The 26,722-nt window shown below is 40.8% G+C and overlaps 1 protein-coding gene across 1 annotated transcript; it reads right to left on the reverse strand.

The window, feature by feature from the left end:
- Window positions 1-406: 406 nt before the first annotated feature.
- Window positions 407-17,175, reverse strand: ccdc80 (coiled-coil domain containing 80). The gene is made up of 10 exons (XM_046053379.1): window positions 15,563-17,175; window positions 15,260-15,457; window positions 14,043-14,542; window positions 13,004-13,324; window positions 11,816-11,972; window positions 7,465-7,601; window positions 5,807-5,958; window positions 4,706-4,809; window positions 2,049-2,132; window positions 407-1,354 (listed from the first exon to the last, which is right to left on the reverse strand). Exons 1-10 carry the CDS (start codon window positions 16,254-16,256, stop codon window positions 1,032-1,034), a joined length of 2,670 nt encoding a protein of 889 aa, XP_045909335.1. The 5' UTR covers window positions 16,257-17,175; the 3' UTR covers window positions 407-1,031.
- Between the last annotated feature and the right edge of the window lie 9,547 nt (window positions 17,176-26,722).

The raw sequence follows: 26,722 nt of genomic DNA on the forward strand, positions 1-26,722 counted from the left end.
TCAGCTACATCATTACACCAAATAAAACATTCTTGTGTATAATTTTATACACATTTAAGCTAAAGCTTTTTATTTTTTGGAAACCCTGGAGGAAATTCTAGGATTTCCGCAATTCTTGGCTGCACAACATGTTTTTAATAATGGACATACTAAAGGGACCATGAGGAGGTGGTTAAAAGCTATCTTTTTAACTTTTCATTACTACTGTAGTACAGAACATGTTTCTTAATATAAGATAGGGTTGCCTTCATTATTACATGGCCAATAATCCCCAAAGTATTTCCCTTCATCGTCTTATTAGGCCACTAGGAGGAGATGTAGCATAAAAGGCTTGCAATGCATAAGTTTAGACTGAAACATAGCAGGTGAGCATCAATAAGCTGTGCAGTCAGCAATTCAAAGACCATTACTGGTAATAAACAACTGTTTATTTATCATATTGTACAATAGAGTATAAATAAGAACATTGTATAGCAACAGAAACTTTACAAAAGAGAAATAATCAGACAGTTTATTTTCATAAAATAATCAATAAATGCACCTCAAATGCAACAGATGTCCAATAAATACAAATGTCTTCTTTTAGCCCATTATCTACAAAATAAAGGTTTGTTCTCATAACACAGATATGTAAATTTGATCTGGAATGCAAGTGAAGGAGACACCTAATAACGTGCAAAACACTCTTTGTTTGAAGTCAGAAAAGACAAATCCATTAAACAAAAACTAAGTACATAAGAGATCCCTGAACATCCAGGCTAATCTACACATTTATTGACTAACCAGCTCTGATTAAAGCCCCTTGCAAATTACCATTACTTGCAGCATACTATGCTATATATATATCAAAGAACTGGATAGGTGAAAGCAACCGTTTTGAGGCTTTCACTAAGTGCTACAAAACATTCAAGGACCTCACTCCGTTTGAGCTAACTGCCTGGTGGAGGATTGTAGGAGAGATTAAAAAAGGTTATGGGTGAATGGAAGAGGGCTGATACTGCCAAGCACCAGCTGCAAGGCAGAGGGCGGAGTTAGTAAGAATAGCCCTGGTGATAGCCGTCCTGGTAGCCATGTTCGTATCCATGCTGATGGTAGCCATAACCACCATACTCGTCCTCAGGACAGCGCATGCCCAGTGACTGCTGGATGGCCATTTCTTGTCTGCGAAGCTGCATAGAGTCTACCAGGTCATAGATAATAGCCATGGACCACATGGGTGAAGGATACCAGGACTTTACATTGCCGTCCTTCCCTACTAGCAGCATGGAGAAGTATTCTGGGCTGATCTGAAAGTAGTTCCTCATGTCCTTCACCAGGGTGGCTGACAGCCCTTCACGCTCCACAGTAGCACTCCCTGGACAAAGCAGAGATTCAGGGTAGGAATGACATATTTAATAGATGTATTTTATTCTTACAGCCCTGTTTTCCTTTGCAGACTTGTTTGACATTTACCGTATCTCCACATGCTGAGCTCAAATGCCAAAATCAGAAACCTCAAAAATGTTTCAGCTCTAGTTTCTGCAGTCTTGTATAGGCCTGAACTCTGCCCCCCCCCCCCCCCCCCCCCCCCCCCCCCCCCCCCCCCCCCCCCTTAAGTTAACGCCTTGTTTATTTTGGAGTTCTCTTGAGCAACATCTGCAAGGTCATACGAAATGAAAAAAAATAATTCACATTTTGATTTTAGTCTCCTCCTTTGCAGCAGTGGCAACTCTGTATGCAAAGTTGAATGGAGAGAGAGTTTAATATCAATAACACATCATTGAGGTTCCTCTGGGGACATGGAGGAGTAGTAAGTGGTCCTTTAAGTCTACCATATTCTTTACCATATGATTAAAAGTGGGATACAGAAACACTGGCATGTGCAGGGGATTTGTGGATAAGGAGTGTAGGTCAGGGGCAAGTTTTTGACTGAGGAAAGACAACTGTTTTGACGTGAAACAAGTGAATCAAATGTCAGATTGTGGAATGGAATACTATGTGTACTGTGTGCGCGTTTGCTAAAGACATGCCTGGCACCATTTATTATTTTAGAGAGAGAAAGTTCTTACCATTGATGGGATAGAGTTCCAACACTCCGCCCATATCCACCAGCTCCGTACCGACCAACTTCAGAATGGCGATGTGCCTCAGACCTATGTCACCATGGCAAAGACAACCACATTGACAACACACATCAGAGAGAGGCAAATATCTTACAGAAAGAGTCAGACTTCAAACAAGAACACTGTGTCTGTAATAAGCTGACCAACTGTTTTTTAATCTATTGGGCCTTCTTATCCAAGCCGATTTTACTGTGGTTGTTTATTATTGGAACAGTCCTAAGCACTGGTTTCTAGGTAAAGGGAGGAGAACGCGATGGTCCGGAGAGTCCTGCCAAAAAGCTGTTTCCTCTGAAGCGAGAAAGCCCACATTAAAGCGTGGGCTTTACTTGCTGAGAGCCAAGTGCTGAATACCAGGATCAAACCTCTGAGGCCCTCAGCCCAGTCAGCAGGACAGCCCTTTGTCTAGGGCAGGGAGGGAGGACAGCCCTGAACAGCCCTGGGTGTCAACCCACAACCAAGAGTAACACATGACGGGAAAAAGTCCTTGCAGACCCCGATCTGGGCCTGCTGATAAGCAAGACAAGCTGTTTGCTTCAGTCACCTGATCCACTCATATGGACAGTGTTCAGACATACATACAGTACTGGTGTCACAAATGGGTTGTGGCAAGTTTGGTGTGGCATATACATACCGCATAATCAATAACTATTGACCTTTTATGGTTAATACATAATTTGTAAAAGCTTTATAGATCAATAAGAAACCATCAATAAGAACACTCTCTTGGTTTTCAGGTTATAAAAACACGTTTAGCTACTGAGCATAATCAGCAAAATTTATCCAAATGTCATGAATTATTTTAAGGGAAAGACACCTTTAGAAATTATTAAAAGAATAACTTCCTGTCACATCCTGCTGACATCCAGTGGTAACTACATACAGGTGTAATTCAGGAACCACCACTTTTGGGTATGGTTATAGGTGCAACAAAGTAAACCTTTGACGACACCCAGTCATAATCATCAGCGATGAGCTTATCTGCCTGGTATGGGTACTCTTTAAAGACACTTGTAGTGTAGTGTAGTGTAGTAACTGCAGATTTGTTATAAAGACACAAGAAGTGGGTGGCAAAGGAGCAGTGGATAACGCACATGCCTTTGGTGTGAGAAACACAGGTTCGATTCCCACTGTTCCACAACCATTGTGTCTCAGAGCAAGACACTAAACCCCTAGTTGCTCCAGAGGCGTGTATAGCAAATAAGTAAAATGCTTTGGATAAAAGCGTCAGCTAAATGTAGATGCATCATTAATAATGGTCTTGAGAAATACGTTGTTGCTCTGCATATCCTTTTAAAGATCAAATAACATAAAGCCTGAGCTAAAAGGTAACGCAGGAGACGTGCAAACACCAGTCAAACCCATAACTTGTACTAATTAGAGGATTATTACTAATTACCAGGATTATTACCATTAAAGCACTGGTGATGAATGATTTATTAGGCATTAATAAACCTGTTAGTTACAACTTATAAACTTATTGCAAAGTATGCCTGTGGCACTAATACACACATTTAGCTGACTTATTCTTATGACAGAGTGACTTGAGAGTGCAGCGTAAATTGAAATTCCACAAACGCTCAAAATATAAAGAAAACATGGCCTTGGGCTCAAACATTAAAATGTAGCTGAATGTGTGGTCATTTCTTTCTTACTTCATGAACTGTCTTCAGAAAAATCAAGAGTCAAAGTCATAAATGTGATGAATATGTCTATGTTCCTGCTCTGTGAGAGAGTGCTAGGGAAAGAAGGAAGAGCCAGCGAGAAATGTCAGAACTCTTTAATTTCATAAACAAGGCTGGAACATGAGGTTCAAGTAAGGGAGAAACTCCACATGACAGTATTTATTTGCAGTATTTTACTGAGAAGTGTTCAACATGGGCTATTTAATGTTTATCTTAGATAAATCTGTCAGACACGTCAGGCTGTTGAAATTTGCAAAGTTTAGATAAATGTCTCTTTTTGAGATAACAGTAATAACATTTAAGCAACTGTGGAAAAGTTGACTAACTGGCAGACTGAAAAGGCTGTCGTCAGGGAAGGAAAAGAGCTTGTTAGTCCCAGACAGAACAGTTCTGTCATCTGGAATCCCTCTGCACATCCTCTGTGCACAAACACACACAGTATTCATGTTGTTGTGTAAATCAGAAACTGTTTTCTAACAAATTCAACATATTTAATTCAGGTGATTTAAAAAATATATTTTGAGCATTTTTGTGCCTATATTTAATGAAATTAGAAAGTATTGTATTGAAAGTAGAGAGATGACAGGGAATGAGGGAATGACATGGAATAAAACTGCACAGCCGAATGCAAACAACAGGTGTTAGAGTTCATGGTTCACAGCTTGTTTCCACTGCCACCAAGTGGCCAAGAAATCAATTATTGCAGATTTAAGGCACCACTATTGCATCAGGGTAGCAGCAGTATTACTAGTGATCTTAAAATCTCTGCAAATAATATTCTCTGCATGGCTAAATTCCACGAAAAGTAAGGGCAAAAAAGTCTGAGTTGTTTTTTATTTTCGTGAACTGACCCTTTAAAGTTCCCTTCCTGACTTCAGAAAAGTGAATTAGTTAGTTAGAGTTAGTTTTAGAGTGACTCACCAAGGTTGCAGGCCTGGCTGGTCAGGGCGTAGAGCTGCTGCTGATAGGCCCACTCCTCGTCGTTGGGGGCAGAGATGATGAACAGGCGACGTCTCCAACGGAACCTACAATCACAGAACATTTTAGCCTGGACTTAAGTGGCACTTTGGTGCAGCAGTGAAAGCTCCGTGCTAAGACAAGGAGTTTGTGCTTGTACACTAACATATTCCCATACTATTACTGTCAGAGGTTGACAACCCTGAATTATGGTCAAAAACCTGCCAGATCTCAGCACTGTGATCTGGAGCTGGAATTCAGGTTCCCATGGTAACAAAAGACAGACCTGTCTGGTTTAGACATCTCAGGAAAATATGTGATTGTAATGATTCATTCTGGAGGAACGGGAGGGATTTATGCTACTTTAAATATCCGTGGAACACAAACAGGCTGCCAAATGCTGCTTGTAAATCCTACAAAATGTGGTCCAGATTATTGAGCTTACTTCAAGGAAGCAGAAACAGCCTGGTGGTACCATCCAATAACTCTGATTACCAGCTCCTCACAATTCAAGGTGATTCTGTTTTTTTAGTCCAACAGCTTTATTAAAGCAAATTCCAATGAAGCAGATATATTCACATTTGGAAATCCCTTTCATGTGGTTGGTGGTTATTTTTATGCACATTAAAAGAAATACTACATGGAAATACTTTTGGGTACTTTAGGGGCATTTTATTAGGGTTTGGGCAAGTTTCAATTAAGTGAAAAATGCTTTCTACGTAAACATTGTTTTTGAGAATAGTGTGCTACCAACTTTGTGGTAACAGTTAACAGTTAATCATCAAACATAACAATACTCCCATGGACAAAGCCAACTGCATACAGACATGGTTTTCTGAGTTTGTTGTGGGAGGACCCTGAGCTCAACCCCATCCAACATCTTAAGGAAGAATTAAGAGCTGCAAGCCAGATCTTCTCACCCAACAACAGTGTTCATCCTCACTAATGCTCTTGTGGCTGGATGGGAGCAAATCCCTGCAACCAGGTTCAAAAATGGTTTGGATATATTCACACCCGTGGGTGTAATGTTTGTGGTCTCCACATAGTTTTCGAAAAAAACTTTACCTGGAAAGGAAATTCTCCAATGATCTGGGCTTGTCCTCTTTCTTACAGACAACCCCGTCTCTCTTCTGCTGCTCCATCTCTCGGATGCGGGAGGAGAAGGTGTCGATGTAGTCAAATACGGCCTTCATGGCGATGGGAACCTCATAGGCTTGCTGACAAAATAACATAGGCAAGGTAGATTCGAAAAGCCACAAGATTAACAAATCAATATGCCTGTGAAAAAAATCTGGAAGCGACACAGAGGACAGAATTCCATTGCTTGAAACGATGGAGAAAGTGTTTCCAATGAAGTGATGAAGTGAAGTTTTTGAACATGTTAGTAGATGTGGTGTGGCCTTTGCCACATCACAGGCATTCTTCACAATAACTTCTGGGAAGGAGCACAATGCATTTCGGTTAAACAACAGTATCCCATGTAATTTGCGAAATGCTAGACTATCTCAGCATGAATATGTAACACACGCAAGAACATGTAACAGCCACATGCACACTCTCACGCCTTAGGATGTGCTGAATGTGCTGCACAGCTCGTTCTAACTCTTTCACACCTCCCTCTACTCTGCTCTCTTTGCCACTTTTGGCCTCATACCCACACCCACATCCTTGTACATTCACAGACTTCCCTGTCTCTGACTCTGTCATCAGAGAGGCGAACACTGGCCTCTTTGATGAATCTGTCCAAAAACAGCTTGGCATGCGCACACACACACACACACACACACACACACACACACACACACACACGCGCACACACACGCACACGCAGGAGGCAAATGTCATGTTGTGTGAATTAAAACAGTGTTTTAGTGGAGACGGATCAGTCCACCTTCAAAGGTACCGAGAAGATGAAAGTGTTGGGCAGATGGATGGTGAACCTGTAAACAGAGTTCTGAGACCTATAACCAACAGCAGCGCCATGAATTAAACAGAATAAGAGCAAGTATTTTAACCTTAGAGCGAAAATAGAAAGAAAATAGAAAATTACTTAATGTCAGTGTGCTAAGATGCTCAAAATGACAATAGTAACATATTGATGTTCAGCAGATAACGTTGACCATGTTCACCATCTTTGTTTTTGTTGTTAGCATGCTAAAATGTCCAAATTAGCTCTAAGCATAATGTGCAGCTGAGGCTGATGGGAATGTCATTAGTTACCTGATAATGGAATGAGATGACAAGTTAATGGATGCAATTGTATATATGCACGCTCACACAGATTTGTATATGACTATGTATGTATAAGTACACATATATTGTGTCTTTTTCTGTCTTTAGTGATGCATTCATGTAAATCAATGTGGGCTTCACTTTATTCAGAACACATATTTATTTTTCTTTGTTTTAACTTTTATTTTAATTAATGTTTAATAAAGTATATTTAAAAAGTTAAGGGATGACCAAAACCCAATAATGACATCAATAGAGCCATGCGTGGCTAAAAATTAGATGGTCACATAATATTTCTTGAATTGCCCTAGGTAGCCTGAATGCTTCCATGAACAATTGTCTGCTGTGCTATGGATTGAGGGACGAAACCAGTTTTGTCCTCCAAATTCAGGCAAAGGACATCTGACAGATCTCAACATATTCTGTCTAGAAGGACTTTAGAGGACCCAGCCCATAACTTAGGGACACAGCTATAGAGAGCGAGTTCTTACCTTGACTTTCATGTCGCCGTCAGTGAGGACCATGTAGAAGTCATCATGTGTCATGCTAAACTCTTTCCTCAGCTCTGTGATCAGATCCTGGTTCACTAAGTCCTCCTGACGAAGACCCTTCATAGGCTTGTCATTTTCTGGAGACAAAATGAGACAGCGGGACAGTTTATATTTGTTAAATCACACTATTTGACTGTGAAGGTAATTAAATGTTTCTTGTAGAGAAAAGGCTTGTGCAGCAGCAAGTCAAATATACATTTGCAAGGTGAGTAACAGATTCAAATATGTAGTATTATAGTTACACAATAGTCTGTGTAATTAGTCATAACCTGACATGTTAGGCCTCCAGTGTCAATATGAGGAACGTCTGAGACTTATCTGCTGTACCCGTACTTTCCTTTTCATGGGACCCCTCCCTATAAACGCGGTCTCCCACTGTGTAGGAGCTGCAGTTGCAGTTACATCATAAACATAGGAGTTTGATTTTTACCACTGTTTTCAGAATAAAAAGAGATCACCTCCAAAGATATTCTCTATTTCATAACACAACGCACGCAACGCTAGACACCATCGGTTACAAATATTCAGTAAAACCAGTGAAATCTAAACGTAAGATAATAATTTCTGACATCTCAGCTTTTTCTCTGATGTTATGCCCCAAAGAAATGCAAGTGAAAAATGTAAATATACAAACTTTTTGTTCACGAAACTATCCCATCTGACAAAGAAATACATAACTGTTAGACTTCTTCATGTAAAATGATGCACGATTGTGATTTCCCATGAACAGTTCCCATCAAATAAGCCACAATAACACAAACATAATGTGAGTGTGCAGCTCTGAAACCTGAGGAGTAAAACGTGTTTTCAATTGCTACGCTCAAAACATAGTTGCTTTGAAAAATGTGTCTGACAGAACACTGAAGTACGCTCTGCTGTGAAAAGCAGAATAAAAACATCCAGAGTGAATCAGGGACAAAGAGAAGCTTTACTCACTGAAATCTGGCATGGTCTGATGCCTTAGATGTTTACTGTAGCTGGCCAAAGCAAAGGCCTTCAATCACCGCTCCCTCGATGCATGTATGCACAACACACGTTTTATACATTATTCTGCAATACAGCCACATTTCATCAGGAATCTAATTTTCTGAACAGTGCAGCATATTCAAGCAGATTACACTTCATCATGGGTGTACTCGTTGACATAATGCTGTGGTTTTGGTTTGTTACATTTTCCTGCTCTATTCTTGTTTATGCCCTTCCTCTTGTGGTTATCACTCCCTGTCTCTGTATTCTCATCCCCTGTCTGTGGTTGTGTTTTGTTTGGTCATTAAATAATTTTGTTAAATTACTCCTTATGTGTTTTTGTGTGCTTTATTTACTTGGTCTATTTTGAAGTTGTCTGTGTCTGGTGTCCGTGTCCAGCTTTGTTTCCTGTCTGTGTCTTCCCGTTACCTGATTACCTGATGTGTCTCACCTGTCCATGCACCCTCCCTGCTCATGTGTGTATCTGTATATATTGTCTGTTCTAGTCAGTCTTTGTTGCATCTTCATTGTTTGTCGAGCATCAACGTCTGTGGATTCTTATTAGGGTTGTGGTAAAAAATCGATACAGCATAGTATCACGATATTTTCCGTGGCAATATCGTATCGTAACACGGACGTCAAGCATATTTTATATATAAATTGTACACGAGAAGTTTACTTTTTGGTACTATAATAATAAAATCAATTGTTTTTTCAATCCACTTGGAAAAGAGTTTTCCTTTGGGGACACAATTTGAAGTTGGGAAAAAGATTAAAAAATTGCAATAAATTGCAATATGTTTAAAATCGCAATAATATTGTAATGTGAAATAGGTATCGCGATAATATCGTATTGTGGGGCATCTGGTGATTCCCACCCCTAATTCTTATCTGTTCGATTTTTGAACTCTCGATTTATGTTTCCACCTGTGTTTTCGTGTACTGTCTGCCACGATTGCCGTTAAGCTTGGGATATTAGTAAGTGCTTTAATAAATATTTTGAACTGCTCTCTAGAGTCTGCATCTGGGTCCTAAACTCTGAATTTCCTGCCTCGACACCCAGCCAGTCCATGACAAATAATGCATTCCCTAGCCCCTTACCCTAACCTTTACCATCACAACCAGCCGGGACCTAAATTCGGTTTGGTGGTTGTTTCACCCACTCTGTGCTGTGTAATGTGTGTGAGCAATCAAATCAGGAAAACCCCATCACATGCTGGAGACAGCAGAAACACACACTGACTTTACAGAAATATACAACAAACAGCAGCACACGTTTTATGTTTCATAACTTAAAAATCAAACACCATGATGTCACCCTAAACTGAGGGAGGGGTATCACTGAAAGAACCACTTGTTTGTATACAGTACATGCCTCACACACACTGACACACACACACACACACACACACACACACACTGAAACTCTGGCTAGTCAGTGGAACAAAAGTATAACCGTGTCCTACCACAAGTGGGGGTGGGTGACGTCACCTCTGCACTTTTTCCAGCATTCCATCTTTATAAAACCCCGTTGTCATGTGGAGTGACAGACTCATAACGTTTTACAGAGTGGGTTTGTATGTCCTGACGTAAACACGCAGTAACCAAAGTCCCAGGTTAAAGACAGCTATAAAATGTCTCAACATATGAGGCGTTGCTGAGCTCAAATGACACAACACATCTCATAAAAACAGCAGTGGTTTTGTTCTCTTTGAACAAGTAGTGAGCAGTTTAATAAAAGGGAGATTTTCTAAAGCTGTCATAATTGCATTGTTCGCATGGGTGTGATGAATTAACTCACTCCAGCTTACACATCAGCTCCAGGGGAGGCAGACTTACCCCCTTGTTCAGGTTGATACACAAGAATGGTATGTATTCTGGATGTGGTTTCCCCTCCAGCCCTGATACAAACCCCTGTACTTTAATAACCGATGAACTCATCTCACTTCTCACAGGAAGACCAACACACGCACATCTTATCACTATAAATACAATTAAAGTGTAACACAAAAGTACTCTTATTGAGAGAGTTAACACCATGAGATTACATGCACATTAACATCAGAGCACAGAAGCCAAGATCACAGGAATCAGAAGTCTGTCTAGTATCACCTGCACAGAGATGTACACAATACTGTGGCTTTGGCGGAGTCAGTGTACATCCTGAATGTTATACTCAGAGCGGAGATTGTTGTTGAAAGTGTCTGGTTTGACATTATGCAAGGAAGGTAGAACAAGGACAGGACAGTAGACGTAACTCCTCTCTTGGCCTCCCTCTTAGTGTGGAGAACAATCACTGATTAAAATTTCCCATGTAGCTTCACTAGCAATTATAGCATGTCATACGGGGAAAATGTGACTGAAAACATGTCAGTGTTCACAACTCACTGACTACTACTGAGTAAAATTATATTTTTTTAAATAACAAATACAAGGGTGGCAAGAATAGAGTTAAACATATTTTGGTTAATTTTAAGAAATACACTATAATATTTTGAAATACAGCAGATCACTTCCATTGAATTACTTAAATTATACTGGATATTTTACAGTGTACAGATACCTAACTAAGTTTATTTTAGCTTTTAGAAGGGAGCTGAGGAGAGCACAGTAGACAAGAATGTGGTAAGATTACAAGTTAGTACAACATGGGTACTTTAGTTGGAGATAATAGAAAACTGCATGTCTTTACTAAATGTAGGAAGTCCTGAATACTATCTGGAAATCCAATAAAAAAAAAAAAGATGCAAAATGTGCAGCTCATATCTCAAATTCTGGAAATGAGTACCACAGGATTACATGCACACATCAGAACACATAAGACAATATCAAAGCGATCAGAAGTCTTTCTACTACCACCTGCACGGACGTACACAAGACTGTGGCTTTGGCAGAGTCAGTGTACATTCTGAACGTTATACTTGGAGCAGAGATTGTTGTTCCTCATCAACGCAAAAACCTGTTGCCATTTCATGAGGGTACTTCTTGAGAGTTTCAGTTGACTGAGTGCTCACAAAATCAAACAACAGCTCAATTTCACTGTGAGTTTAAAACATGGAAAACCCCCATTGAGACTTCAGATTCTCATAAACAGTTATTCAGAGTTGGTAAATGACTCAGCAACTGCAAGGACCACAGCAAAGAATCCATTTGTCCATCCAGATGGAAGAGCTGTATAGGTTAGCGCTGATGCCTGAGATAACTGGCAATCGTCTATTGCCCAACCTATTTGAGTTACAAACAAATGCTATTTGAACCTTCCCATACCGTGATGAGAGAAGTGAAATGGTGTGCTACAGTGGCAATGCGTGTGGGAGATACATACCCAGCTGGTAATGGTCAATTTTCATGGTGGAGTTGGTCAGGGAGCCAAAGATGGTGATGATGGAAACTTTCCTGATGGCCATTTCACACACAGACTCAAGGTACTCGTCCCTCTGCTGAACATACATACTGTTCTCCTCACTGGGGGATGTAATCAGCTGGAGGGTGGAAGGAAGGGAGGGAGGAAGGTTAGAGTGTCATCTATACGCAATAAGACACACACACACACACACACACACAGTGTGCTGCAGAGGTGGTGTTTACATTAACGTGTAGGCGGAGGATGAAGCATATTTTCCCAGCCTGCCCACAGCACTGCTGTGATAAGAATCTATACTGGCTGCAAAACAGAGACACACAGTCTGTCAGCTCACAGCTGTGCAGCCTGTCAGATGGCTGCTCCACATACTGTATCCCTATTCATAATACAAACCTGAGATATTATAGAAAATAAAAGGAGAAACAAGTGAATGATTTTCTGCCCCAAAGCTCAGAGTTTTCTTGACGGATCAACTACACTGAACTTGTATTCCTTATCCAGATGTTGAGATCTTCTGGCTTATAACTTTCCTGTACTTTGTTTTGGAAAACAAACACACTCTTATTGGTGTTGCAATATCCCATAGATCACCTGCTCCTGCTCCAAATTTCCAGCTGTTCAGTGATACAGTATGGTGCTACGTCCAGCTTCACAGCTCATTTTGGCTGAAAACTCTAAAGCCAGTTAAAAGTGGAAGTCAGTACAAAGCAGTTTTGTCAGGTATTTATGATTCTGATATTTAATGGTTTTGCCAGACATTTCTGTTGGATCTCTTATTATCTAGCTGGCATGTTTGGCTCTCTGTCTCTTAATGTGCAAAGAAGAGACTTATCTAGGTAAACATAGTAACTTATATTACAGTTCCAGCCATTACTAATGTAGAAAACCCAATGAACATTCAAATTTAAAGGAATATTTCAAAATGTTGGGAAATTATTATTTGGCTTATTTGCTTTCTTGCGGAAAAAGATAGACACCACTCTCACGTCTGTATGGGAAATATGAAGCTACAGCCTGCAGCCATTTAACTTAGCTATGCATTGAGAGTGGAAGCAGAAGCCTTGCAGAAACAGGAGATTGTCCAGACTTGGGGTCAGACGAGAGAGGTACTGAGCCTCTTATGAACTGTGAGTTATGTCATGAACTCACCAGCAGCCGCCTCCTGTTCTCAAAGTAGTCCAAGAAGGAGGCCAGAGATCCTTTTGGTGGGGGTGTTGGCTTCTTAGTGGGCTTTGGGAAGTTCTCTTTCTCAGGGTACTTTAACAGCTTCTTTCCATTTTTCTTTCCCCCGATTTTTACTCCTCTCCTGTCCGCTTTCTTGGCAGCCTTGTCATTCTTTTTCTTCTTCTTGTCGTGCTTGCCCTTCACCTTCTTGGTTGGACTGATGTCAGTGAAGGTTTCTGTCTCCCCTGGATCACTGACTGTTGGTTTGCCGGCTACAAACTTGTCCTCGTACTCATTAGTCAACACCTGCACAGATGAATAACACACATAACATTTGCACATAAATACATTTCCATATTTCTTACTAATTAAAATAACCCAGTTCACAAGAATGTTCAATTTTGCTGTTTGTTTTTTTTTGTTTTTTGTGTCTCATAAATCTTTCCTGGCAATTCTCTTTGTACACACAAAAAGTTAGGCAACAGTAGTTAACCTGGCTGCTAGCATAACCAGCACAAAGCCACACATCCATCATATTTGGCACTTTAATTTAAAAGGGCCCAGAGCGATATAAACTCTATTACTGAGAAAATAATACTTTTTTTAACAAAATTTTCTATATACAGTGTCATGGCTGAACAGAAGACTTCTTCAACACACAAGAAGAAAAAGACACCTCTGGGAGGGTGCACTGCATAATGCAAAAACAGCATAATTTAGCCTATTTTAGTTCACCCATATAATCTACATCTACATTTTCAAAACTATTTTAAGTAAACTGTTTTAGTAATGATGTTTTCCATAGGTTTAGCAGTCTATATACAGAATAATCCAGTATCTTCAACCAAGTCCAGTTGCCCTTGATTTTAACCTTCGTTGGATAACTATGACCTGGATGACTGAGAATCTTCATAGACATACAGAATAAACCCAAACTTTTACCAAACCAAATATATTATGCAGGCAATCAAAAAGAAACTGGTATACCTATATGCAACAATTCAGCTAACTTTCATTGAATCACCTTCTCTCCGCCGTTCTTCCTCTTAGTGGGTTTGATCTTGGAGGGTTTATGTGTGGCAGGTACCAGCTTGCGGCTGTGCGGATCTCTGTTGTCCTTGTCAGTGCGGTTATCTCCAGCCGGGGTGGTTTTAGCCGGGTACCTCTCCCTCTCTCTGCGGTTATAGTAATAAGGATCAGCAGTGGTTCTGGGGGCTGGGAGCCATTGGGCTGTGGTAGGGGATCTGGTTGATCTCTGGGTAGTGGTAGTTGTGGTGGTGGTGGGTCGTTTCGTGGTGGTTGTAGTGGTTCTTCTTATGGCGGGTTTGGTGGTTGTTGTTGTTGTTGTTGTTGCTCTGGTTGTGGTGGTGGTAGTAGGGGGCCGGGTTGTAGTTGCCATGGTGGTGGTAGTAGTTGTAGTCGTGGTTGGTCGCATAGTTGTCGTTGTGGTGGTGGCAGCCGTGGTTGTTGTTGTGGGCTTTCTGAAGATCTTCTTCCCTGGTTTTCTTTCTACTGGTGTATCTACTGCTCCACATGAACAGGAAGATAATAGATAAAAGGTTTTATGGACAGGGGACAGTGAATTGCTTCAACAATATAACATCAGTCCAATAAAGTTTAACTTGTATTGTTGTGTCAAAATGCATTTTCAACTATCGAAAGATGACATGCTTAATCAGTGTAGGCTAGTGTCTACAGCTAAAATGCTGTTTTCAGTCTTTGTAAAGACTGGGATCATGGTTTAAAAGGAGCACTTCACCCAAGTTCCACAAAAACATACTTTTTCACTTCTCTAGTGATATGTAGCCATGCAGATTTCTTCGAGATTGTGCAAGAGATTTCAACAGCAGTGTTTCCTTCCAGGAACATTGTCCCCTTAACTCTGGATCAACCATAGTTTTAAATCATAGTTTCCATTGAAACCATTTTCTTCTTATGAAATAGCCCCTATGAAAAATAGTTGTCAGAGTGTTCCGTGTTGAGTAACGAGGTAACATTACTATTTTTGCAAAGAGATGTCTTTTTTTTTATTGCTGTGAGAACCACAAATAAAAACACATTCATAGCCACTAAGAAGAAGTCTCACAAATATACTTCTCAGAATGTGGTCAAAGTAAACCAAAATGGCATGGCTAGATTCCACTAGAGATAAAATATGTTTGTTTTTATTGTCATTTGTGTGAACTGAGCCTTTAAGTAGGCATCCCCTCCTGTGATCATTTTCAATCATTCCTCGCTCACCTGTGAGTGTGCCTTCCTCCACCTGGCCCTCCACACCTGCTTCTCTACACTTCTGGACGAAGCCTTTCTGTCTGAGCTTCTCCAGCTTCCTCATGGGTGACTGGTCAATCACCTCATACATGGCCTCCAGCCTCACCGGGTAGGGGTACCGCTCTTCCACCTGCAGGGTCTTCTTCAGCAACACCATCCCAAACTTACCTGCAGGTCAACACATTGCTGATCAGATTTGGATACACCAGAAAACATCCTGTTAAGGTTCCCTTGAGAAGGGAACCTACTTCAGGGCCAAGACACATTACTTACCTTTCTCCAGTTTAAGGAAGCTCATGAGTCTGGGGATGAGTGCTGTGTCCAGAGGCTCCTCCATAACCTTCCCCTCTGTGGTGATCCTCCTCACCTTGCCCCCCATCTCTCCCTCCTGATGAAACATGACAACCTGGTGGACATGTCGCTCGGCGAGCTCGCAGTACACATCTGGTTTCAGAAGAGACATCATCAGTCGGAAATATCCGTCTGAATCATGGGGCGCCGAGATCACCAGGACGCGGTTCTTCCCCGCGAAACTGGCCAGCAGATTTGGTGACCCGGCGCTGCTGGGCATCCGGGCGACCCTGGCTCTCGCTCCTGGAGTGCCCTCATCTTGCAGCGTGTTGGGTTGAGGAGGTAAGCCAATCTGTCCGGCCACCCCTCTACTTGGCACAGGAACGCCACCTCCTGCTCTCTTTTCCTGCACAGTCCCTGTCCTGGCGGAAACTGGAACAACCTCGTCAGCCTGCACACCTTCCCCGTTCCTGGAGCTGTGCACCGAGATTGCCGAGCCAAACCCGGGGCGAAAACGTCCGACTAGACTCTCCTTGTCCGTTGCGCCCAGCTGGGCACGTCCCTGTCTTGCGCGTCTTTGAAACTGCACCCGCTTGAGGTGAGTCTGTTTGTCTGCTTCGCCTGTCCAGGTTAGCAGATATATCAAAGCTAAACTGAGAACAAAAGCCCTCTGCATTCTGGCGCGATGTCAGATAAAGTAGGCTAAACACTCACTGAGGGAAAGCTAACGATCCAGTGGTGGAGCCGTGATCCTGACGCGTCTTTAGCGCATTTGACGTTTAATCAATTAATTCCAGATGAAGATATACAGTGTACATACAGCAGGATCGGCACATAATAATAAACAGCGGTCGGTTCCAGAAAGTGCCTTCTGCTAAGGAAATCCACCTCAGTGACAGACAAGGCGAATAAGAGAAGAGTTTGTTGTGCGTAAATAGTTATATCCAGAACTTCATCTCAGCATCACTTCCGTTTACAAGTATAATCCAAGGAGTTTAGAAGTATAGCCTAGATAATCTCTGTTACACAAACATCCACAACTTTGAAACAATTCCTCAGCCCCCAAAGAAAACGAATAAAGTCTTTCGGCGAAAAGTTTTGGACTCCAAAATACACTCACGCTTACGTTTACATCCTAATAACTTAATTTATCCAAATAATCCTCGGGCATTGTTTATCTCCACTAAACGCTGGGTTGATCTTCTGGGCGCAGGAAGGGGGAACCTCCGACAAAATGCAAGAAATTCGCACAGTCTGAACCTCGCTGGAAACCTGCGCTGAGTCTGTACAGGAAAACGCGCCTGTGCTTCTGCCCAGGTTCTCCTTGGCAAAACTGAGTGCTGGAGGCTTTCCCAGAAATGTCCACACAAACCTCAGCCTCCGGACTCTTGGCGACGCAATGGCAGGACCTGCCCCGGGGCTGTCGTTTGCCAGTTCAGTCTGCAGCACCCATTTCAACAAAGATGCCTGTTTAGACCTATAAAGTTTCTGTCCCCGCGCAAGGATAGTTTTAGGTTTCACTAAAGCACAACATATTAGCAAACTAAAAGCAGCCTACATTTGAAAATATGTAAGAAAAGTAAAACATTTTGCCCCCCTGCTGGCCGGATTACCGGGAAAGAAATGACCATAATCAGACTCAGTGTCAAGTTCATCCTGCAAAGCCAATAGAGAAACGCCCCCAGACCTCATCCCCATCCACCACGGTTTTCCCCAAGTGGACCGTTGTTTCCCATCTACCTCCAGAAGGCTGCTCCTTATTCTGGTGTAGAAATTTCACATAAACACATGATTTAGATGGAAATACAGTGCTGGTGTATACCTGAACTTAGAGGCTGACCATGCATTTACTGTTTATAGTGAGAAAAAGCATAAGAGAATGTTGTCTTTACATGTTTATTGCCAAAATACTATAATTGCAATGACTGTCTTTACTCTGTTATGATGGCTCATTTAGCCCAAATCAGACTATTTCCATTTCCTCTGAGAATGTTTCCCAGTTTGGCTTGTAATTAAGGCCTAAGTAAAGAAAACCACTAGGTCTGAGCCAAATCCACTCTCACTGCAAAAGCAAGACACTATACAGCATGTGCCACTGACACAGCATGTATAGCTGCTGTATAGCTGGTGGTTTATACAAAATGGATTACATTTATATCTACCTGCACAAAGTATGCAATAACCAATCTTATATTTCTATAACACATTCATTACTAGAAATCATATCTTTAATATTCTCTTGGTTTTGCTGCATGTGACATTTGTCAGTAACACTGGATTTAAAATATCTGGAAAGAATAGACATTCCTGCCCAGCCTTTGGTAAAGTGATGCTTTAAATAGTCCTAAAACAATTAAAAGTCTTCCAGAATGCTCTCAACTGTGAACCAGCCCCATCTAATTCCAGTCCTCAACCTAAATCCACTTCATGTAAAAAAAAAAAAACAACCTCCAATTGACCTCATACTCTATTTTGCCTCAAAACCACAACCAGGAAGAAGAGGATGCTTAGCTCGTTATTTACACCATCAACACACACTCAGCTACTGGGTTGTATTTAGATAACATTGGATGTTACTCGGTTGTCATCAGATGATAACAGCCGCAGGACAGAGAGTGAGTGTTCATGTGTTTTCAGCATATTTGCATTAAAGTCAAAAAGAAGATAGCGATCGTGCTCCTGCTATGGCGGGTTGAACTTGTCAAAATAGGGCTTGGATATGTTCAATCTGTCTCTGTGAGGTAACTTATTGTGCTGTCAGCATTACACAGAGCACTGTTTGCTACATGCGTCCTATTCTGAAGTCCACAGAGGTCTCTAAGATTAACTCTGTAATTACATTTGCTGTGTGCAAAATCACTGTGGTCCTCTGCCCACTACACAGACTGTTCACTTCACTCTGAATGAGCCAGAGTGCAAATCATTCCCAGGACTGCCAGATGAACCATATATTTTACTTCCATCCGGATGGTTCTTTATTAAAGACCTATATTACATTCAGACAAACCAGTAAAGTCAAATAAGTGGCGGCCCACCTTCATATGCAAGTACACATGCATCTCACATGAGGGAAGCAGATGCATAAGCCATAGCACAGGTTTAAGATACAAAAATGATATACTGCATGTGGTTTTCACATGTGCAACTAATTCTGACCCATTGGCCCCAAGATCTGATAAATCATTAGTGTTACTTCATTTTCTGAAGTTTACAGCATTTCTTTTACTCATATCTGTACATCAGATCTGTGTCTCTATGGCAACCTTCATTTTTCATGTGTTTTTCAGTAAAGGGTAACTTTAATACTTTCCCATGTTTTTGTGTCTATGTTACTAATTGGGACAACATTTTTTGAAATTAGTCCAGTGTTGAGCAAGCACGCTGGATTTGGAAGCGGTGTGACAGGGCTGCAACGTAATCCTTGGGAGCCATCGTGCCTTGTCAAATTATGTCCACTGAAGTGCTTGTTTTTGCCACTGACAGGCTCAGTTTGTTATTATAAGGGGTCTGACAGCATTATGGAAAGGATCCCTACAGAGATGGACCCTTAAAAATAGAGTAAGATCCCTTTGTCTAACCAGAAACAATCACTTTAGCGCTCTCCACCGGACTCCCTTGACAAAAACTGTCATTTTACCTCTTCTGTCTACCTCTGCCTCGTTTAGTTAGTTTGTGTTATAGTGTCACTTTGGTGTTTTTAACCCTTTAAAAGTTACCCAACAACACAAACAAACTTAGTGACCTAGGCAGCGGTAGACCAGCAACTCCCATGTTCCGCAAGGTAAAATTTTTGTGATAAAATGTTTTTATCAGTGGATTCTGTAAGGGCAGAAAATTCTTTTATATATTGTTTTAAATCTTTTCCCTTTTTATTATTGTTCTTGTTATTCCAGTCTGTCCACATGTGTGGTGTTTAGGTCAGGTTGATTGTTTTCCTCACTAGCTGTTCTTCTCCTTCCTTGACTGGTCCCAGTCAAGGATCTTTTGTTCCCCAGAACAAAGATGCTCAGACTGTGTAAATGATCATGCAGCCCTTTGCTGAGGGCCAGACGTTAGTGACTGTCTTAGGAGACAGAACCTCTGGTCCAGCTGATTTTGTTGCAGTACTTCTCTGTTTATTCTCTTTTGTTAAATAAATTCTTCAAAGACAACGGTTTGTTGTAACTCAATTATTTGCTCAACCTCTCACCAGGAATATAATTTCCACGACAGATTCTAGTGGTTTTGACGAAAGCGATAGTGACAAATAGTGTTGTAGTACTCGACTCTTAAGATGACTTTTTGATGGTCTTGGTCTCGTCTCAGACTCGACTGCTTTTGTACTCGGTCTTGTCTCTGTCAGGGACATTGAGGACTCTGGATTTTATTTCAAGACCAGTCAAGACCATAACTTTGGGAATATCAATAAATTGCTTTTAAAACATATTGCTTTAAATCCAACCAATAACCCTAATTAAAAATGTGTTGTTATTGGAAACAACTGTCCCCTTTCCCCGCAAAGGTAAACATGGAAAAGGAGTGTTGAATAAAGATGCTTACGTTGATTTCAGCTTTTAGTGTTTGTATGTGGGTGTTTTAATGGGAATGTGGATCTTTGAGATCAATTTGAGAACTACCTATGATGTCGTTCCACATTTGTTTTGTGTCATGTACTGTGGGGAACCGGTCTTGGACTTGGCTCGGTCTTGCCCTCCCTCGGTATGGTTTCGACTTGGTCTTAGCCCCTAAAGGTTTTGGTCTTGTCTCGATCTTGATAAAGCCTGGTCTTGGTCTTGACTTGGTCTCGGTCTTGACTACAACACTAGTGACTAATCTCGGAAAACAAACATTATCATCATGTTGTCTTTTAGTTAAGTTTAATTGGTAGTAGCTTTTAAAACTGCTGTGTGATTGGCACCCATCAATACATGTCTTGTGTCATTTTTTCTGTTTTACTTTTTAACTAGTATGTATTTACATATATTCTGAATTAAAAAATAGTATGCTATGGAAATGTGTATACAGTACAAACAGTATGGTATTCGTATGGACCTGGGCACAGCTCAGAACTGAGCCCTTAGGAAAACTTAAGGAAACTTTGTTTTAGAAAGAACATTCTGGCTTTTCTGCACCACCTGTCTTCTGTTAAATCCCACACAAAGTTCATACTCATCTGGCTCTCATATGTTCTGTTCAAAGGCTTTCTTGGTGAGTGTAATAGGTCTCAAACTTCACTGACAGCTTGAGTTCTGTCTGAGATTTAGAGCTCAAAAGGTCCTGATAATTCTCATCTGTCACATAAAACAGGCAGTGGTGTGTTGGTGAGTGACAGCCTGTAACATCCTTATTTTTTTACATGGACATGGTTAGATGGATGGGGCCACACATTGGAGTTTTCTCACACCCCATTTTGACTCAAAATGTCTATTCAGAAGAAAACCTGCTCATGAGTTTTTCAGAGTCTGATATTGAGGAATTTGGACTCTTATACATCAACTCTGCTACAGACCAACCTTGTGCAAACAAGATACGCTTTTTGAGACACAGTGTCTCATTCCACAGTAACATCCTGACCCTAATGAATATTTGTTGACGCAGCACATCCAGTCTAGGGCTGCAATCATAAACACGATGACCTTTGCTTTCCTCCTTGGCCTTTGAACTCTCTTTCTGTTTTATCAGCCCGCTGACAGGTCAGTGAGAGGGAAACTCGTCATATATTACTGCCTTTCTTGACTCCCATGCCACAACCCAAACAACTGAGACAACAACAAGAGCAACTGAGACAACTAGGTGGAATATTTTAATGGTACAATATTACTTACTGGCCACAGGCAGACATGTAAAAAAGACTGCATGCATGGAAACTCCCCTATCAGGTGTATAGGATGAACATGTGACCAAAGCTGTGTAGAGAAAAAATAATATAAAGAAAATAATGAAATGCTGATTACAGAGATCGAGAAGTGTCCTTTAATTGGTATCTGCTGTATTCCCCTGGAGGTCTCCCAACGAGCCTCACAAGCAGACTGACCATATGCACCCACAAAGTTTTTAGCTTGGAAGCACATGAAAGAGAGGACCTGGTTTGGAACTAAAAGGGTAGCGCTTACATTTGACTGAAATAACCTAATGATTCTCAAATGGCATAATTTAGTGGAGCTCTGCAGGAACTATTTGACTGAGCAACATGCACAGGTTGATACAAGTCAGACACAGTTGCGTTTTCTTTTTAACTCACATCCCTGATCTTTTGGCTCTTGCTGTCACTTTCCAGCGCCTTTTTTTTCTCACCCTCTCTCCATTGTTCTGTTCAGCATTTCGTCCTCTGTTTTGATGCTGTTTTTTTTTCCAACTTCAGCAGAGCATGACTTCACATGTGAAAACACAGAGCAGCTGTGAAAGTATGTGAGCGTGCATGTGTGTGTGTGCGTGTTGCTGGCTCCTGGGTGTGGAGCTTAATCCCAACCACAAGTGTTTTGCTGAGACCAGAGACCCCCATCCACTCCCACTGCGCACACCTTGTGCAAACAGTACAAAATGAAAACCCGCGAGATAGTTAACAAATTATTCATTGTATTTCTTTTACAATTTACGACTTTATGTTGTATTACAGAGGGAGAGAGTTTGCATGCCCGACAGCTAATGCTGCATTTTAAGTCGTAATAGCAACAAAAATATCTGTGATCATTCTTTATGCCTCTGTTATTGTGGATACTAGCATTTTACTTCAGTGATTAGCAAATGCAAAGTCATCTTGATCATCAGACTGAATTATCAGTTGGTTTCCCTCTCTATTTACTCCTTGAATCTCTTGAAATTAGAGATGTGTATGATTGTATTGTAAGTCTGGAACCAGGCTAGGTTTATCTATGACCATACTGCATGCTGATAATCTCCATGACAGTATTGTGTATGTTTTGGTTTTGTAAAACAGCACACCGTTTTGTTCATACACATTATTTTTTTATTATGTTAATGATGATCACCCTTGCATGGTCTCTTTCTGAGGACATAAAACAAATACATAAAGCTTCATATTTAAAGTGGTTCAAAGGACAATAATGAAATTGGGATATGAAAGTACACTGAATATTTGAAACGTGGAGTTTAAAAACCTTTAGGGAACACGCATTGAAGTATTTCTCAGTACCAGTTCTCAGGTACAGGATGTTCACCATTCTGAAAAGCTTTTAATTAAATCAAACAACATGGCAGACAACCTACCCATTGAGAAATGTGAATAGATTTTTCAGTGAAGTTTGCTCAGCTAAGTAGCCTCTAAGTGTGTTAACCCACTGATGTCTATGGGTGTGTATTAGGATGATTATGTTCATGTGTAAACCAGGCTTGGACCGATGACCTCCTGGCCATGACTCTATTACCCAGAGATCTGCACAGTGAGTCTGAGGCTATTCATCATGTCTATAGGGAGCCTTTCATAGGGGTGAAACATCATAGAGGGCCTGTGGTGTAGGAGAACAAACTATGAGTCAATCCCCACATGAGGCTGCCCAGGCCGAGGCTTCCCAGCTAATGACCCTAACATGTGGGGCTTTCAAATCCTACATGTTCTATTTGCTCTATGAAGCAGCAGATATATTATAGAAATAACTTGTTTAAGGGTAAACCTGAGACTTAAACGCCAGTGGGAGACATTTATCTGCATGGATGAGATGGTTATGGGCTGAAAATGATGGATTTCTCACACATATGTATGTTTATGGGGTTTTTTGTTCATTCTTTTTTTCCAATTTTTCCTTATCTGAATGGAGGGTCTACACCTAAAAGGTTTTGTGTGTGGTACAGATTGTATAGACCTGTGAGGCAAAAGTGTTATTTGAGATTTGGGTGACATAAATAAAATGGTTTTGGTCATTTTACTTGATGTATCCCTACTCTAAATGTTGTAAGTATTCAGATCCTTACAAGTACCAATAAAACCATGTCATTTTTTAATACAATTTGTAATTTAAAAAAAATTCTAGTCAAGTAGAAATCGAGGTTTTGTTCAAAATGTTGCTATTGTTTTTCTCCCGCTACATGATTCTTCCCCACTATTAAGATTTTCAAGAGTCATCTAAAATCACACTTTTACTCACCAGCCTTTAACTGTGCCTAACTTTACTAACTCTGGTATTTCCAACTTAAGTCTGTAGGTCTGTGTTTCTATTTTTATGAAATCTTTAATGCTGAATTATATGAAATTTTTTAGCATTAAACACTTTCACACACTTTTTAGCATTCTAATGAATTTTTCAGCACCAGTATATGGTGATTTTTCATTTTATTTATTTAATAGCTCCAGTGTTTCAGCAGATTTTCTGCTCAACCTCAAAACTTTCTGCACATTGAGAATCTCTCCCCACACTGTGTTCTCTGACATGTCCAGACAAACTATAGAATATTACCAGACTAACGCCATCATTTAATGAGAAGCCTACCTACCCTATACTCTGCGGTGCATTACGTTTTTGATCCGCTGGTAGTAACGTTATCCTCTTCAGATTGTTTCACAAATGCAGTTTGGGACTGCATGTTGCATGTGAAACCGAAAGTAACTAAAACACTTGTGATCAGGCAGAAATCTCACCACAGATCCACACACGTTAACTTCAGCAGCTCAGATAAGGTGCTCACAGTCCCAAACAGAGCAAAGCTGCGCTTCAGTTTTTAGATGTTTATTTTGCTAAACTCTACCAGCTACGTCACCACTCGTCACAGCTGTCTGGACTCCCAGCGCGAGTGGTGTGGTTGATTACTATAGCAGTGTACGCCGGTGTAAATCAGCCGCTCTGTTAATCTATCTTATCAGTTATACATTTGTATTTCACTGTATGAGAAAATTAACGTGTGGCTTGACTGCGTGTGGAAAATGTCATTTGCGTGAGTCTCGCGAGACAGCTTTTGACCTGACAAGAATTCTCGTCACAATCTAATCTTGCGAGATCTTGTGGCGCGAGATCTCGTCACACCCTTTATTAGTAGTCTTACTGCTATCAGTATTATTATAATTCTTTATTATTAGTATTATCAACAACAGTGTTGTGTGTAAAGTATATAAGAAAGTGTTATACATACAGTATATTATCATAGCTGTAGACTTCATTAAGATACAACAAGGAAACATGAAAGCAAAACCACCTCTAGTGGATTAACTTCTCACGTGATGAACAAGTGTACTCCATGACCATGTGACATCACTGTTGGGTGTGGTTACAGGCAGGCCTGCCCACAGAAATGACTGGACCCCTGAAAAGGTCCAGTAAATGGGCCCTCCGCAAATCTGCTTAACTCATGTCAACGCATACTGTGCTCTCTCTCAATCTCAGGGGTCGGCAACTAAGTCTGGCATCGGGCCAAATTTTTTTAGAGCTGTTACATGGCGGGCCAGAACATGGTCAAATTATTTCAAATCCTGGGATACTTCTGTGCATGTTTAGCTTAGTCGGTGCTGTGCGGGACTCTCATTTGGCAGGTTGTAAGAAAGATTCCAAAAGACTATGGATATTTTTTTGTCCCTTGTTAAAAAAATTGATTATAAGGACACTTTTGCACATGCTCACAATAAAGCATGTGATACAGTGTGCGTGTGCGTCCCGGCTTTTGATCCACATTCATAAACCAACAAACGCTTATTTTCATTTCAGTGGAATCTAATGACACGTTTATTGACTGCTTTTTCAGAGGCATGTCACACAAGCCAGAGACTCTTTTGTCATTCAGAACTCTTCAAAGTAAAAGCTCTCAATAAACTTGTCATAACGCATTGCTGCAAAAAAAGTTCTAGTGCTTTTTATTTTGGAGGCACAATCACTTAAGAGGAAGTGATTGTGTGAGTAACTGTTGCTGTCATGACTGAGATCTATTTCAGCACCAGCCACTATCAATTTATTTATTATTTTTCTGCTATCAAAGCAATTTGGCATGCGGGCCAGATATTATTGCTGGTGGGCTGGTTCTGGCCCGCGGGCCGCCTATTTTTGACCCCTGCTCTATCTCCTACATAAACACATACATGGCCTGCACTTTTGATGTTCTGACGTTGCGTCCAACAAACATTACTCATACCATTTTCAGGAGAGGGGGTTTTCATTATGAAACGGGCTATATTTTACGAAAGCAACATTAAAAAAATTGTAGGTAATGGTGAGTTTTTCGCTTGAAAATTAAATTTGGTTATCTTTGCTTATAGTTAGAATGAACATCATTAGTGCTGGACAGCATGGGCCCCCCTAGCAGCTGGGCACCAGAATGCTTTTCCCCTTTTTCCCCCCTTATGGGCGGCCCTGGTTACAGGTGCAACAAAGCAGACTTTTGACCACACACATCAGTTATTCTGCGTGAAGTTAGAGGTGAAACAGACTTGTCCACACAGGAAGGTGAAACACGGATTTTTAACACTGATCTAATGTTAAAGTACTTTAAGCCTATACTTTGATAGATCTTGACACACCTCATATGGTAAGCACTATTAAAACAGCTTTGGAAAGAAAATTCTGAAATGTCATGCCATCTTAACGGTAAGCAATCACAGATCAAAAAGATTTGACTTGCAGTTTTCTCCTGGAGTCTTGTCACTTTACTTGTACTTGTTTTCAAGGAGTTAAGACTTGCCAGACTTGGCTTTGACCTGACCCATTTATTATTGTATTTTTAGATTACTCGTGGAAATTATTTTAGCTTTTGATAGCGTCACAATTTACAAGCTTATTGTGCTATTAAACTGCAAAATAACTACTGTGGTAAGGATTTTTAAAGAAATGTAGTTCAGTCAGCCAACACTTGCTAGATTCTGTTGCTCTCTTATTGTGTCAAAGTAGAGGATTATTTTTGTTGATTATTGTGTCAAGGCTCTACATTATTGCTCCCCACAAGGAAGCACCAATCTCAGCGCAGCAGGGATTGAAGAACGCTGATAACAACAAAGTCCCCACAAGGTTCTGATTACACAACAATTATTAAACTTTTACCTCCAAACAACATCTGACAGCTAGAGGGAACACTAAACAGAATATACTGCAATTCAGTGAAGTGGTGTCTGTTGTGCGTGGAGTCATGACCACTACAGCAGAGCTTATTGCAATGAGCCACATCCCTAAACTCAATGGGACAAAGCACATTCCTGCATTGCATTAGTTTTGAATGAAGAAGGGGGAAAGA

The sequence above is a fragment of the Micropterus dolomieu genome, linkage group LG07 (assembly GCF_021292245.1).
Source record: "Micropterus dolomieu isolate WLL.071019.BEF.003 ecotype Adirondacks linkage group LG07, ASM2129224v1, whole genome shotgun sequence".
Classification (NCBI taxonomy): domain Eukaryota; kingdom Metazoa; phylum Chordata; class Actinopteri; order Centrarchiformes; family Centrarchidae; genus Micropterus; species Micropterus dolomieu.